The sequence below is a fragment of the Patiria miniata genome, unplaced genomic scaffold (assembly GCF_015706575.1).
Source record: "Patiria miniata isolate m_02_andy unplaced genomic scaffold, ASM1570657v1 HiC_scaffold_3, whole genome shotgun sequence".
Classification (NCBI taxonomy): domain Eukaryota; kingdom Metazoa; phylum Echinodermata; class Asteroidea; order Valvatida; family Asterinidae; genus Patiria; species Patiria miniata.
In genome coordinates, this window is record NW_024037069.1 from 14,653,944 (window position 1) to 14,670,323 (window position 16,380).

The 16,380-nt window shown below is 41.3% G+C and overlaps 1 protein-coding gene across 3 annotated transcripts in view; it reads right to left on the bottom strand.

Moving 5' to 3' along the window:
* The window catches only part of LOC119738544 (fibrillin-1-like), a 39,400-nt gene extending 24,315 nt beyond the window's left edge, over window positions 1-15,085 (bottom strand). The window contains exons 1-5 of one of the 3 annotated variants that reach the window (XM_038213452.1): window positions 14,211-15,085; window positions 6,824-6,880; window positions 4,928-5,079; window positions 677-769; window positions 64-180 (exon numbers count right to left, since the gene is read on the bottom strand). In XM_038213452.1, coding sequence (XP_038069380.1) covers window positions 64-180; window positions 677-769; window positions 4,928-5,079; window positions 6,824-6,880; window positions 14,211-14,266 — 475 coding nt within the window. In that variant the 5' untranslated portion in view covers window positions 14,267-15,085. Of the gene's footprint in view, window positions 1-63; window positions 181-676; window positions 770-4,927; window positions 5,080-6,823; window positions 6,881-13,745; window positions 13,856-14,210 lie in introns of those variants that run through there. The other 2 variants (XM_038213451.1, XM_038213453.1) reach the window with 2 other exon arrangements.
* Window positions 15,086-16,380: the final 1,295 nt, after the last annotated feature.

Below are 16,380 nucleotides of genomic sequence, written 5' to 3' on the forward strand. Positions count from 1 at the left end.
TAATCTTATTTTTAAAATTATGTTAATGAACGATGCCGAAGACGACCATTTTTAAAAACTTACGGTGACACGTGACCTTATCCTCAAGCAGCACGTGACCTGTCGGGCAAAAACAGCGGAAACTGCCGATGCCGTTCACACATCTGTGCGAGCAGGGTTTGGTACTACACTCGTTAAAATCTAAATGCACACAAATAAAACGATAACAATGCTATGTCACACTTAAAATGGTCCTGAGTACCAAGAATCAATATTTGGCCGGACTTGTAATTGCAGATTCAGATGAGTACGAAAGGCAGTAGCGGGGTATGTTAAGCGGAGCACTGGTTGCATTTGGAAGTGGGAAATGCCGATATGCCAAGTGTTGGTAAACACTTTCTGCGTTTATCCTCATACAATATGCACCTACAGTTTACTCAACCATGGAGGAATGTGTTCTTATTCCTCCATGACTCAATACTTCAACCTTCGAGGGCAACCTAACGTCATAAATGTCACCAGAAAAGTTTTCAGCTTGAAACTAAATGCATGAAATTAACTTCTCTTGAGTAATGACTGGGTGAAGAACCCATGTTATCCTCGCAAAGTTTCACTCATTAATACTGTTCTGGTACAAATACTTGATAGAAAGGTGAATTGGATCCATAAGTGTGTGAATACATGACTCAGTTTTTACCTCGATCGCATGTCGCGCCTGTGTAACCCTTATCACACTGGCAGCGGTTTGGCCCAACACATTTACCATGGTTGCATCCATCTTCACAGATTGCTGTTGATATAACAAACATAACACACAAATGTTAGCTTTATAAAATGATAAAGATAAAAATTAATGTGAGTGCATTTAGTGTGTAAACTGGCCTCCCCAAACCTTTGCTTACCAGGGTATAGGGCCTAGGGAATATTTAGGGAACATACAGAATTGAGGTAAACATTGCCTGTCCAGTTAAACACAGATTTTCACCTTGGTAAAAACAGCACCATACAAGAACCAGTGCCTGTTATTATGTTATTTAATGCTAAACTCAGCAACTTTGCTCATCTTCTTTATATTTCTACGAAACCCTGGCAACGTATATTTATTAGTTTGCCACATTTATAACACATGACGGAGGCTTCGATTCCAGAGTTGAAGGTTTCGGAAGTACGGTGCATTCCAGGTCGGAGCACGAGCATTATACGCAGTCAGTTTTAACTCCTGGATTAACCCTGTCGATGGATTGACCACAGAGGTGCCTTCCCAAGCTCACCGCGCCCCCTCCCCCTGCTAAACCAATTAAAGCGACTGATTCTTGTGAACTTATCACCTTACTTCGTTTTTGCACATGCTCAGTCCATTTCAACATCCACTGTGTTTTCTATGTGGATTCAGCAACTTTTCTTCCATTTTTTGAGGTATATACAGAAACGGCAATACGTTTTTAACGAACTACGGGCACCCAGGTTAATGCATTGTATATTTCCTTTCATTCATGGTGATACTACTTACATTCCCGGCTGAGGCCAAACATTGATTTTATATGTTCTTTCCCCATTCTCTCTTCCCTGTTCTTCTCTGTCCTCCCATTTTAAACTTCAGGGACTTCGGGGAGACCATTATATGTGCACACTGATCGGTTTACTCTGAACATCAACGTATCTGTCTATTGAATTGTGAGGTTTAGACTCACTTCATCCGCACTATTAGGCATCATGGCCTTATTTCCAGCAGCAACAAGTGCAATCAACAATAAGTAAGTCGGAAGCTCCAATAAAAGTCACCGAAATAACATCCTCGAGATCACCTACCGGAAAGCCGTTATTGCTTCAGAACATGGAAGTCTCATTAGAGTCAGGTGTCGTACATGCGAGAGATTTCAGGGGAACATTGATGAGAAACATGACTGGGGGCTGACACATGGGAATCATGTCCTGGAAATTGTTCGTCACTTGAACCGTGAAATCCAGACGATTGCTGATCCGGTCCACTTCCCGCCCAGTCTCGTCCGGGTCTTTTGTGGCGATGATGATCACTATAACCCCTTATTATTATTGAGACTGACATCCAGGCGAAAACACTTCCGAGAGATCTATGTATGACATTTGTTGTAATAAACCTTGGATATTGCACTAAAATTGCTGGGATGTTATCAGACAAGTGCAGAAATAAGCTTCCCTCCCTCATCCAACCCAACTGAAAATCTTGAATTGGCGGACCAAAAAAATGTGCACGGAATCATTAGAACCGAAAGAATGATTTATAAAAACTGCTCAACAATTTCGAAAGAACCCATCATTTCAAGTACAAAATTAAGGTTGCCAGTGTTCAGTAATCCACTATTCCCGTCTGATATCTAACGTTCGACAGGTGTTTCAATTCAGTATAGATATCACACGGTGTAAACTGAACACCACAATTTTTGCAGTAAAGATGACGAGAAAAATAGAAATTGTTTTGTTTCTCAAAGATCACAACGGATGCTGAGGGATTTCAGCGTAAAGAGGTGCGGCAACCAAAGTAGAGAAGTTAAAATAACAATCAAAGTTTCAGAATAGATTTGATATTCCTTTTCGATCTTCCGCAAGCACGTAACTTGTTTACCTCTTCAGGCTAATCAAATCGCCCTTGAACTAGCCTCTGGCTTCAATTTGTTTGACACCAAATTCACCAATATTTCTACAATCTGTGATCTCCTCGTATTCATAAACAGAAAAAATACGCATTTTGGTAGAGAGCGGTTGGGTGGCATAAGGAAACAATATAGCGTCGATCCCCCGGTCGTATCAGTCACTGAAACCGTGAACCTGTGCTGATGGTACAAAATTCAAAAATGTGTAGGACTTATACTGAGGATTATTGTCAACCAAACTAATAACGCTCTTTTCCCTGATAAGCCTAATGCCAAAACCGATGAGATATGTTGGCTTAAATTTCAGACGTCTGCGGCAGAATCAAATGTGGAAGCCGTTAATTGTCTCAATCGTCTCTCGAGAACTATTGGTGGGCGAATTATTTTCCTTGGAAGTAAACTCGAAACCAACAACTAAACTCCTTCAGTGTAAGCGCGTAAACGATCTGGTTCCCTATTAACGGGTCATGTTATCCCGATATCAACATGATTATTCATGATAAAGCGCAGCAGGTTCCACTCTACCTGCTAAAGATAGACAGGCGGTCTAGACTGCGGGGGGAACTTGTTAAGGAAACGTAGTGGCATTTGTCACCCCTTCCCCTCCCGTATGATGGACCCAGTGTGCCTCCAAAATGTATCTGGTAGAGGATACCGCGGTTGTGTAATTACTCTAGGAAGTGAAGCCGAGCGGTCATGGGCGCTGACGGTCAGGTAATGTCTAGCCAGTAAATATAATGAGGATACCGCAGAAAAGGGGAAGCTCTTCTGATTTCAACATCCCAGACGCTAATTTGTCATGATTTGGGACCACAGAAAATATCTTACATCTCTAAGGTTTACCGAGACTTTCTGACACTGATTATATCCCGCAAAGTCTATTTTATCTTATTCCATCCGATTTGTAATGAAACGCAAGCAGAGAAGATAAAATAAAAACACAAAACTACTAGGTAATGGGAGGCCTTCTCTCTGCTGAAATAGACAAAAGATACAAAACCGACATGGCGCTTTGGAATAGATATACATGTACTATTTTTTATTGAAAAACGGTCTAAATCGTGTCACTATAATATGTCTGCAGCATTTCACATCTAATTATCAGTTCACTTCGAAGAATATAGAACTTGTTCTTCACTTTGGTGAAAGCAAAGGACTGCCTTAATAAGCCTTTAGATGGGAGATGGAAAAGGGGTCCACTTATCTGATCTCACAAAGTCAAGGTCAAGAACGGACTTTTTGCCCTTTTAAATTTATTTGATAATCGTAACAGCCCATATTGTATTCCACACTAGTAAAACCATCCACCACATGGCAAACTCGTGATGAATCGAGGTCAGTGAGTTTGACTTGGCGGTTTGGGTGCTCAACACGCTTGAGTTTATGTGAGCCTCCATAAAAACAGGTCCTGGAAAAACATCTCGGAATTTTGTTTTGTCATGCCGCACGCGATAGAGCTTCCTGTACGACACTTTAGTGGTTGATGGCAAGGACTGAGCTGTGATCGCAAACTTATTAGCTTCTAATTAAAATAACACGAACTTTTCAACGAGGGAAGAGAAACATGCTTCCTACACCGTGCTCTTTAATTTTCACCCTATAACGTAGAAGGTTTCTCAATTGAAACAGGGGAAACACAAATTTACACTTGCTATCCCGATACAAACAACTCATTGTAACCCCGGATCTTTCATTTATTACGGGTAATGTTTCGTTGCCATTCTTCAAAATTCCAACTATATATACCCTCTATTAATTTGTAATCCGCCCCTTGAATAAATGTCATTGATCATGTTGATATGCGGTTCCGATCCGTAGAAACATGTTTGTGATTAACAAAGTCTGGTGCCTTCGACACTTGAGGTCCGTTGAATCGGCCCACACATGAACGCAACCACGATGGCTCTGTGAGCCCTCAGTCTACAATCCTGGCCAAATCTCGCTGGGCACCCAACCCCCCGGCCCCCTGTTAATGTTGTCTCTCATTGCGCGGTGTGTGCTCCATCAGCTGGAGAGAACAACATTGACCGGGGGAGCGGGGGAGTGGGTAACCGTGAAAGGCTAAGGTTATTTCCAAGTGTCCCAACCATTTTGGCCGGGATTGTAGCTCCCAGTCTCTTTGGCAATAGGCCCTTCCCCAGGTCACACTTAGGCCTACGTGATTAAGTTGTTGTTCACTTGAACCGTGACCGTTGGCCTGAACTTCTTGACCCACCCAGGGATGACCGCAGGACCCTTCTATTTTCGGACAGCGGGATCCTTGGGCTTAATTATCACAATTATAGCCAAGTTTCCAAATATAAGATGGTTCGACTCACGTGCACATTCCGCTCCGTGGTACCTCCATCCGTAGCAACACTCCCTTCGACGGTACTCTCCGTATCTACAGAACGCGACCCTGCTTTGGATTGGATAACGATGCCTCCAATACTGCAATTGATACCGGGCCCGTAAGGCACCGATGTCGGCACTGGAGTGGGAAACAAAAATGTAACACTTTATTGGGAAATGTGATTTTTGTTCCTACCATTTTATTTAGAACCTGTATTGTGACACTGCGATGGTCTTAATCACTTGTAAAGTTTGCTTTTCTTTCTCTTTCCCACTTTGTTTCACCTAACTGTGTAAATACCACCTCAGTGATCGGAAAGTCTTAGACGGCGGAAGCGGAGGGGAGGGGTTGCTCGCCAACTTTTAGATACCTGCTACCGAACAGACATAATTCGCTCTTTGCACGCTTCCGCTATCAGCATGCAGAGCCTCGATCGGGCAACTTTACACAATGAATAATATAGCCGGTTCAGTGGTTCCAGTGTCGGGGGGGGGGGGGGTTCCGTGATTCCCGTGTATCGTGTATACACGGGAATTACTAAAGGGGCTATTTTTATTGAGTAAAGTTGCCAGATCGAGGCTCTGCGTGCTGATGGCGGAGCGTAAAAAGAGCGAATTGTGACCCCACCGCAATTGGATAAACGTTCCACCAACACTGAAGTCCTTGTTGTGAAATATTGATGAAATTGACCTAAATTGGCCAATTTTGTTACACAATTTTTAAATTGGCAAGCGATGACTTTAAGACAACAGGCAGACAACCATTAACTTGTCCAGCGTTGCTTTAAAGGGCGTTTATATCTGCAATAAAAGGGTGTTAAATGTACAGCGAAAAGGGTGTTAAATGGTCAAGGTGTTGTTACTCTGGATCCAAATCAAATGTGTTAATAACCAATAGTGTACAACTTCTTCAAAGTGGGTGTGAAGGGTTTTGTATATTTGTAAGTGGTGACATCGATTACCAGTATAGGACATAACCATCACCAACAACCAGTTATATTGTGTGACGGAATCAAATCATCAACAATTTAAGTCCGCTATACGAAAAGAAAATAATCTAGGGGTTAATTATACTACTACACTTTGTCTGAGAATGACACTGTGCATTTAGTCTCCGCCATGAGTGCATCTCTCTGCCACACACAAATAACAATTATTACATGAACAACAAAACCACAACCAAAAATTAAAAAAGAGGTGGGCGCAGCCTCGGCGTTTCCTGATTCATCCGTTTGTATAATCGTATAGGGTTTTCGTGAACCTTTTCCAATCTTTCAAAACTTACTTTGTCCCCAATTCATTTTATTTGATGGTGCTATTTCCAAGATATTCCCAATGCCACTCCTACATTCATAACAGCAATAATACGTGATTCTCAGATTTCCGCTGATAACTTCTAGACAGGTGATTACATGTACCTTGTTTTCTAAACCCTGGGATTTGCGCCCTGGTTCTGAAGTGAATCACCGGATTATCTAGGCACCTAGTGGTGTGGCTTATCATCACGTACGTCATGATAGACTGAGGTTCTTTTTGAAATAAGAAAAAGTCGATCCAACTTGAGTTCAAACACAAGCCAAAGTTTGGTGCGAAACAAAAAATATAAGAACCAATATGACAAGCTGCATGATGAGTACAAGTGCAATCCATCTTTAAATAATGTGCAAATCAGTATTATTATTAGCATTATTTTTTTTAGAAATTCCTTCTTTTGGCCAAAAATTAGTTGATTTGGTCAGTATTGGAGTTCAAATCCAATTATTGTCTTGTTATTCAAATAGTTAACAGAGTTAACACACAGCGGCACGATGTTATTGTTAGATGTGCATCTATACGTCAGTGAACACTGAACACGGTGGGAAATGGTGGGAATTGTACTCAACCTTTCATCTACTCCTGTAATTTCAACTGCCGCGTCAGCTGGGACAGGTGGATGATCGCTGTTTACACAAGATTAATACATCGGGTAAATATTAATGTCATTCATCAAAACAGCCTTGCAATTGCGTCAGTTGTATATGTAGGCCTTCATGCAAAGTTAAATATGGCGATGAAAAATTTAACGCAAATGTTAAGTTTGTAGGCACGGGATGCAAACATTTAAACAACGGTAAACACTTAATGGTAACATTTTCCATGCATATTACAGACAAAAACCCCACACATGCTATACAAACGTGATTAGGCAAACTTTAATACGAACCTTAATTTACCTCATCTCAATTAAAAAAAACCTGTCGAGGTTTCACATGTCTTTTTCTGACATGTGATTGTAGAATCTTAGTTTTATATGACAACCGCAGCTTGCACGTGGCAAGTTCACATTTTGAATTTCCCGCACTGAATGTTGTTTCTACATGACTTGCATTCAGGCATACACGCTTACGCCATATAATATACAGCAAAGAATTTGATGTATAAAAACCCATGCTCACAAATAACGACAAATAAGTACAATGTGGCGCCCTAATGTGATTCATGTCCGTTGTGAACAGTATAGTTTTATGAATTTGATTACTTTGCGACCAACGTTCAGATTTGTATCACGTTAGAACACAGTTCAACATATACTGTGGCCCTATATCAAAGGACGAAACTGGGCTATGCAACATGTATTTCAAACAAAATCTCATACAGTATCCCTATATTTCTTGAAGTATGACCACAAGGATGACTATGATAAAAGTGAAGGAAATTAAGGCGCAAGTGATTGATCAAATATCGAAGAACTTCCAGGGTGGAGTTCTGTCGTCATGAACAGCTGTCCAGAAAGAAAAAAATAACCAAAGAAAAATATCAGCAGAAGTCGCTATGCGTCATCATTGGACACCCATCGTGAATCACGCTGCAAATGCCCACTGATGACTTGCAAGGAAATTAGTGCATATGTGATCTTATAAATCCTGAAAAATAAATATTGATGGATTTATCGACGACATACCTTTCCCCTTGATTTGTGGTATTAATTGTAAAGACGAATCAGAGTCCCCAAAGCTGGGCAATAAATATTTAACTGTCAGCTATATGAAGTATATACGTTTTGTGTTCTTTTTGCCCTGTTTGTGTTGAGCTCACTGGACACTTGTTTCCCAGTAGTTCGGGCCGACTCAAAACTCACCAAACTACATACATGCATAAGCAGTTGGTGTTTGTACACTTGTTGCTTTGGTTTTTGGGCTTCTCGGGCCAACTCAAAACCCACACAACAGTAGATGTGTATAAGTTTGCTTTGGTTTTGGGAGCATGCATACGGAAGTCCAGATGGGACATACAATTAGCAGCCGCGCCTGCATGATGTCCATCACTACACGGCTGGATAAAAATGCATCAACGATTGAAACAACCAATGCCAATTACGACGAACATTTTGATACAGTCAGAAACTTATTTGAGTCATACATGTACATGCAAGTCACGTCAACATTGCCTAACCACTTCACGAGATACATTTTTTTTTTTAGATCCTTCAGAAGGAGGGTGCCAGACTATTCGTCTTGTTTGCAACAATAATAATGCATTCGGACCCAGAACGGTATGAGGTGACACTTTGTTATACTCCTTATTAATTGTATCTATTTCATCGTTTTTATTCCCATTTATTTGTGTGTCTTTAAACAAACTTGCAGGGTTCGCCTCATTTTCAATCCAAAATGGCGGACCCATGAGCCAAATAATACGAACATGTGAATCAACCATTGCGCGAATGACTTTGTACGAGTTAATAAACCACCCATCCCTACCAACCCTCAAAAAAGGGAAAATTACCAAGCCACGGAGCTGTATATATCATTTATATGTTACCGGGGAAGAGTAAACGCTACCTTGAGGATCCGTGAGCGAATAATCCATGGGCTTTTGACCGCACTAATCCATGTAACCCGGACCAAGTGTAAGTTAAATTCTAGCGATTTGTATTAGTTGGGTGCATAACTCGATTTTCTTTTGCGTGAGTGAGCCAGTGCGCTTGGAGCCCATCTATACCATGTCATAGATGACGTGAGTGAGCCAGTGCGCTTGGAGCCCATCTATACCATGTCATAGATGACATATTTGACATTTCCCGTCTGGCTAGCCACAGTCTCCTTCGAGCCATGATTCATTGTCACGTTCTTGACACTTTGCTCCTATCCTGCCCAACCTCCATAATCATAATGTAGTCCATAGTCATCTACGTGACCTGCCCCTGCTTTGCTCCTTCGGTCCAAAAATATGTTCGGAAAATATTCAATTTTTCAAAATTCAAAAAGCTGAGCCTTAATATGGCTTCTTATTTGGCAAATCACTCATGCAGCTGACTAATAAAACGAACAACCTCAATACCACTTGCTACAACTACAAACCTCGGTGGCAGGATTATTAGGGAGTATTATTACTGATGAGAACATGTAACTTATGTAAACCAATCCAAATTGAATGTTTCATGGCGTCGAATCGTCTTTGCATTCGCTTCAAGTATAATCCAGACATTCTTATGAAGGAAATTATAATAGAAACTTGAAATATAGGGCTGGACACACCTGGGGCGTCAAACACGTGTGCAACCAAAGCCACGATGACACATCTCACGACAAATCTCTAAATCTCCTCACAATCCACCTCGGCGTATAACGTTGTCATGCTTATTTTCTTGCGCTTCCTGTGTTACCTCCTGCCTCATACCCTGGACTCCCAGGACCCTCTAAACTTATACTTGATTTCAAGTCGGTAAATTATGTTTTGTTCCGTCGACTCTGCCGGTTATCTATCAGCACGCCGCCGCTTTACATGCACAAAATGTGAATTGATTTGTGTTCACTATCGTCAGCTTTGAGTCGAAGATCTCGCAGTGAGTGGGAATCGTAGGGAATGAACACTGGTATGCTGCACTATACACATGATTGTGCATACGCGCTAGTCCATTCCGGACTTGAAACCAAGTCTACTCCAGACCCCTTCTCAACAGCTGTACACTTGTCGACTTTGCGCCAGCTTACAGAGGGAATTCCAGCTTCAGTGATGTGTCACAACATCGTCATGTTGGGCGTAATTGGTGGCGAAATACCGAAAGTGAAGAATGATTTCTCATGGGCTAAGGGCGGGCTCAGAATGCTTGGCACATTTTAACTTTGAATTCTCCAGACCAAAGACACTGTTGCTAATCACAAGATTCGGGGCAAGCTCTTGCATAGTTACGTAACTTCGTAAGAGACGCTCAGCACCAATACATGGCACAAAGACACCAGACCATGCCGGAGCTGGGGGTTGCTAGCATAAGGCTTGCCCCGAATCACGTGATATTGTAACAGTCTCTTTGGTCGGGAGAATGCTAGGTTAAAACGTGCAAAGCATTGTATTAAGTCAGCGTTCCAGATTTTATTCAAATTTCAAGTGATAGGCGGTGAGATAGGTCCAACTACAAAGAAGACACCGGGCTGGCCCTTTGGGACTTGCAAACATACTGACATTTCCCCATCCAACAACCTCTTGATCATGCAAGAGTGATGAAAGTAATATTGCGAATTCAATATTGAATCGTGTACATGTACCTATGACCTCGAGACGAGGGATTCATAAACGGATCGATCAGTTCTTGACTGTCTTACTATATACATGTAGTATTACACAACTCCTCGTGATGGCGTTCTGCTTTGTGCAACCACACCCGCTGTCCGCTATGTGCAATCTTTATGATCGGGTATTCGACTGACTTGAATTGAAAGGTAGTGTCAATGCCTGGAGGATGTAAACCCACAAAAGTGAACAAGAGGACATACTATTAGACGCTACGTGGGGTACCTTACCAAACAAAACAAGCAGGGTGAATGAACTAAACAATGGCCATCCTGCCTATCCAGTGACACAGGATGCGTTAAGCTTAATCAACCGAGGAAGAATGCCTTTGTCTGCTTTTGCCTGCCATAGTTAATTGAAAGTACAAGAACCCCATCTTAGTTGAGGTCGTGAGAAACTGAAAAAGAACAGAAGTTAATAAAAAGTATTCGACTCCGTAACTTCGGGACCTTTATCAACAGGAACAAAAAGTAAGTCACGATTCCGCACTGGCGCATATAGTATTAAAAGAGTCAAAGGCCATTCTTCCTCTTTCTATCAGTATGAAGAGGGATTCACGCAGTCAGTTGTCAGGACAGGAAAAAAACTGAGATGAATAAGCCATTTGCGAGTAAACTATACCCTTTGGGATTTAAATTTGAAAAACATCTGGTACACTGACTTGCTCAGAATGCTTGGCACATTTTTACTTTGAATTCTGCAGACCAAAGACACTGTTGCTAATCACACGATTCGGGGCAAGCTCTTGCATAGTTACGTAAGAGACGCTCAGCACCAATACATTGTTCACAATGGGTGAGAATGGCACAAAGACACCAGACCATGCCGGAGCTGGGGGTTGCTAGCTTAAGGCTTGCCCCGAATCACGTGATATAGTAACAGTCTCTTTGGTCGGGAGAATGCAAAGTTAAAACGTGCAAAGCATTGGATTAAGTCAGCATTCCAGATTTTATTCAAATTTAACTCGCAAATGGCTTATTATTACAATTTGAATTTGTTTTCTGACAAGAACGCCATTTGTAGTTTATTGGCCTTCTGCAACATATATGTCGAGGATCTCTGCAAGAGAGATTTTAGGCTAGGTGGAACGAACATTTTGATAAACTCGATTAATAATAAGTAAAGGTGATATCGCGGTGCTCGTCTGTGAATTTACTATGGGTGAACATCGTCACTGCTTTAGGCCGCATTATGCAACTTAGACAATTATTTGATACTTCCGATTTAGACACTTCAACCATCGCAAACTATCGTCAACCATCGCAAAGTCTGGTAACGAGTTGGTGCATGTGTGAAGCAGGCAGTTGGAGTTTGACAGAATGGATTCGGAAAAATGACATCTCTTGAGTTATTGTTTGCAGATTATACAGGAAAGACCTCTGTATCTCTGAGAAGGCTGCGAATTTCCTCACAGAGTGACATCGATCATGTAGTCTCACTGGATTTCAAACAGATATTAAAAGCTCTGAAATCAATATCAGGGATTCGATAAACAGGAATCCGTATAGAATTTAGAAAGCAAGTTTGGCAAGAAATGAATAGGTCTCAACCGCAGCGGAAAGTGAACCCTATACCGACGGCTTCATGCTACATTGCATCCAGACATAACTGGTCAGCAAAAGCGGCCTCAATCACGAGCCACTGCGCCACAACTGGCTTGCGATTGGCTGAACGGCGTGTAGTTACTGCATACAGACGCACGTATCTAGTCAGGAGTTATCACCCACTTTATCATCCGTATACTTAATGGCAAACGACTTTTATAGTTTTCTTTTTTTATCGCATCCTGACAACAACACACATGTAAATATTAGCCACTCCATTCACAACTCCATGTTAAAATTGATGTTATCTTGGCGGTATCAAATCGTTGGTTGATAACGGACAGCAGTGACCCATGAACAGGTGCATTGTTCCCCATTCAAAAATGGTTCATAAATTAGATGTCACCCTCAGTGAATCACGTTAATTTGACATTTTTCTCTCTAAATTGCATTGATCAATATGTAAACGTTCAAATGTCAGTCTGCATACTAATATCCAAGAAAAATGCATCCGGACATTCAAGTAAAATTCGTGTGATGCATAGTACATTCAAATTACAATTTTGTGATGAACTTCAATGATCGGAAGAATTACATAACCAAAGAATACGTGTACATTTATATCACTGTTAAGTGCCGGTGCTTGATACACCACAGATATACAATCCACCAAATAAACTATTAAGCCACACCCAGCAAGCACGTCCTGTTTATTTGTGTTTGTATTATAGCCAGCGTGGCACACTGGCTTGCGACCAGTAGAGAACTTGTTGGAGGCATTCCATTGTGTAATAAATCATAACCTGTATGAATAACAAGTTGGAAAATGGTTTGATTGATAGTGGAGTTACAAGAACTATCTGGGTTGTCTTAGAAACGGTTCGAGAGCTCAGCCTGTATACAAATCGCATGCAAAATGAAACGATGTTTTTGTTGAATCTAGGATTAACCCTTGTGTATGTTGTATCAATAGGTTGCGTTGATGAGGATTGCAGGTTGCACATGTACCTTTGCTACTACCTTTGTTACTTGAGGGTGACTTATTTTTTTGGTTGCGATGCCAGCACGTCTTGAAAGTATTTATTTATTTGAAGTGGGCTGTTGTGCAAATGCTCAAAGATCATCTTGAAAAACCTCTGCATAATACTAGCTGAAAGAATGTTAATTCCAAATGTAGTAAGCATGTGCAGGCTAACGAAAACTTACGTGGTAAATTAAACTCCATTTTGAAATAACATGTACATATGTAAATCAATGACATTGTATGTTGAATTTCAAAGATGATTCTCAAGCCAGAATTTCCTTCAACTCATTCCAATACTTTGGCAGGTCATAACATTATACATCGCCAACATTTTCTTGGCACAGTAAGATATGAAATGATATCACCAAACGAAAAAAACCCCCACAAAAACAAACGCCCCTCCTGTTAGACGCATTAGTGCCTGTAATCAAGTGCAAAGTAGCACCAAAGCACTTCCGCGCCCTCCAAATAACTAGTCGTAAATAAAAATATCACCAGTGCAAGTATTGTCGCCATAAAAGTGAGGGTACACTTGCCTGGGGGAATTTCGCTCAATCATTGAAATTAAGTGTCCGATGATAGACTCAAGTCCTGCAGTTTTTAATAAACGACTTTGGGCTGGTTTATCACCCCACTGCTAATCCTCACTAGCCACAGTGTGCTGGATTCTGACTGATTTTTCCTTACCATCTGTTGACACGGTTACAAGGCAGGTCCCAAAGGAATTCCTCAAGTAGCGAACATATGTGCGAGTTTATATAAAACTGACGGGCCCACTTCATCTCCGCCTAAAGGAAGTGAGGAACAAGCCAGGGCCATCCTATTTACACTCGCCGGGGGAGTACATGTAGGCTGGTTTTTCCCCACTGGACTTGTTTGACAAGACGTAGGCAAGACCCCTAATTTCACCCACGACACATTAAGATCAATATTAATGTTCTCCGCTTTGACATGTGACTGGCCTCATCACTTCTTCATCGGAAAATGCTGGTGCTGCCACTGAAATGCCCAAATAAGTTATTGTATTTGTAATGTAGGGTACCCGTTTTGAATTAGCAGTTGTTTTAACTTCAATCATGATCATGCCTCAATACACTACCGTATATAAAACAAAATACTTCGAAAGAAACAGGGAAATATATTTCAACTCACCCTTGGCATAGACATGCGAACAATCCCACACTCAGCAGGTAAATAGAAACATGCATCTCGCTGGTTTGCAGTATACTTCTGTCTCAATTGTCTGATTGTTAAAGTCAGTAACTTCACTGCTTCCCTTTTGCGGGCGTGGCAGCTTCTTCCAGCGCTTTGCAGGAAGACGCAAATAATGCCAAGAATGTTGCCTAGAGCTCTAATTCAACAATCCTAATTGTCGCTTCAGTTGTAGTGGACCGTGTCTTTATTCGAGTTAGCGGCTTTATTAAGTTTCCCGACCTATAAGATGTATCGAACGGCAAGTCATTAGTTGTTGCCACTCCGCCGTCTAAGGAGAAACGAAAGCGTTAGGAGAGTTTATCGACATCTATGGTCACGTCGATTACAGAGCGACTTTCTCTTGCGATTGACTTCTTGAATTCAGTCCACCACGCTCCAGTTGCCTCCACTTGTGTTTTGTGACAATGGACCAGCTCTCCCAAAACGTCTCTTTGTTCAGCGCCTTAATTCCAGCTGGCTTATATAGTAATCCCGCGTCCTTGCTTAAGTTGCAATTACTGGATTGGCTGTTGTTTAAAAGAAACAAAGATACTGACGAACTTTTGGCGTTTCCCTCGCAGGGTTCGACAAGGCCTACAATTTGGACTATAGTGATGGCCGCTCAGTTTGCGATCCGGCGATAATATATGTACAGGCATGCGTCCTCACACAGCCAGAGTGACTTGGAGACTGACGAGCTGATCAGGAGTTGTATCCGGTCGGTCGGTGGGTTGGCGCACTGGATGGACTCCAAGCCGCGCACGTCAGTTCATTAACCAATGCCTGCACGTGTTCCAACCCCCCGTGTCATTCCACACAGCACCCTTCAGAATTCATTACACGTGATTCGTATGCAAGAGCACTGCGTTAAGGAATGTTCAACTATTGTATGGAGCCAACTGATATACATGTATAAAGAACTTAAACGCAGGTCGTACCATTTTGTAATGAAACTAAAACCAGCAGTGGTCATAAAATGGAATCTGTTTTGCCGTGTTTTTTTTTGTTTATTGCAGGGCCTGCCTGAGATACGAATCCAATGGTGACAATCGACTATCACATTTCTGCGGTGAAAAAAAAAACACCTACAAGCTTCCAACGCCCTACTTCCTCTTAAAGTTTGATAATTACAAATGGTTTATTGATTAAAGAGATTGACATGGCAGCCCAGGGGCTGAATTACAACAAAATTTACATATATTAAAAAACATAAACATTAAAAAGACTAGTAATAAACAAGGAATATTCAACCAAAAAAATATAAAATAAATACACACTTGCAAGTAGACAAGAGATAAAAGAGAGACAAGATAAAACAAGACGTAGACAAGACAAAAGACAGGACAGGACAATACAGGACTAGACTAGACATCCAAGTACTAATTAACTAATTTAGAACAAAAACCTGCAAGTTATTAAAAGAAATATCTTTAAAAAACACGCCAATTTAAGAAAATATATATGCACCATTGAAAACAAAAGTTAGCATCAAACAAGTCAAGGTCAAGACAAGACAAGACTAGACGTCAGCACGAGTCCTGTTTATATGTCCTGAACTAAAGAAGGAAGACGATGAAACATTTGATTGATTTTCATGTAATTTATTTAAAAGTAATGTTTACGCCCCAATCAGACAACACCTCATTATGTCCTGAATTAGAATACATTCATTAATTGAATATAACAATAATCACCTCAAGTTCGTAACATGTATAAAGGCTCGGAGTAGCGAGATTCAGAGAATACTTTACCCATAACATCCCTTTATCACAAGTTCGGGGATTAATGCAATTCATCCATTTCACCCCGGTCCCATTATATATCAAGCTGTCAGATTCTATTCCAAGAACCTTTTTGATTGAGCCACACATGTATTATATTCTATCGATATTTATTTGAGAATCATGAACCCGCCACTCTCTTTCTGAATGCTGTATGGAGAAGGGGCTCACATGCTCATGGTTTGAACTCGATCTGTCCTTGCAGACAGGAGAGTGACTCATGATGACGTCACGGGTACCCTCCCTCCTTCTTGATTCGTCTGATGAGACATCGTCTAGCCGAAGACGAGTTCTAGGTCTTGCGTCCCCGGACTGACTTTGTGTACTGCTGCTCTCAGCCAGGTCAG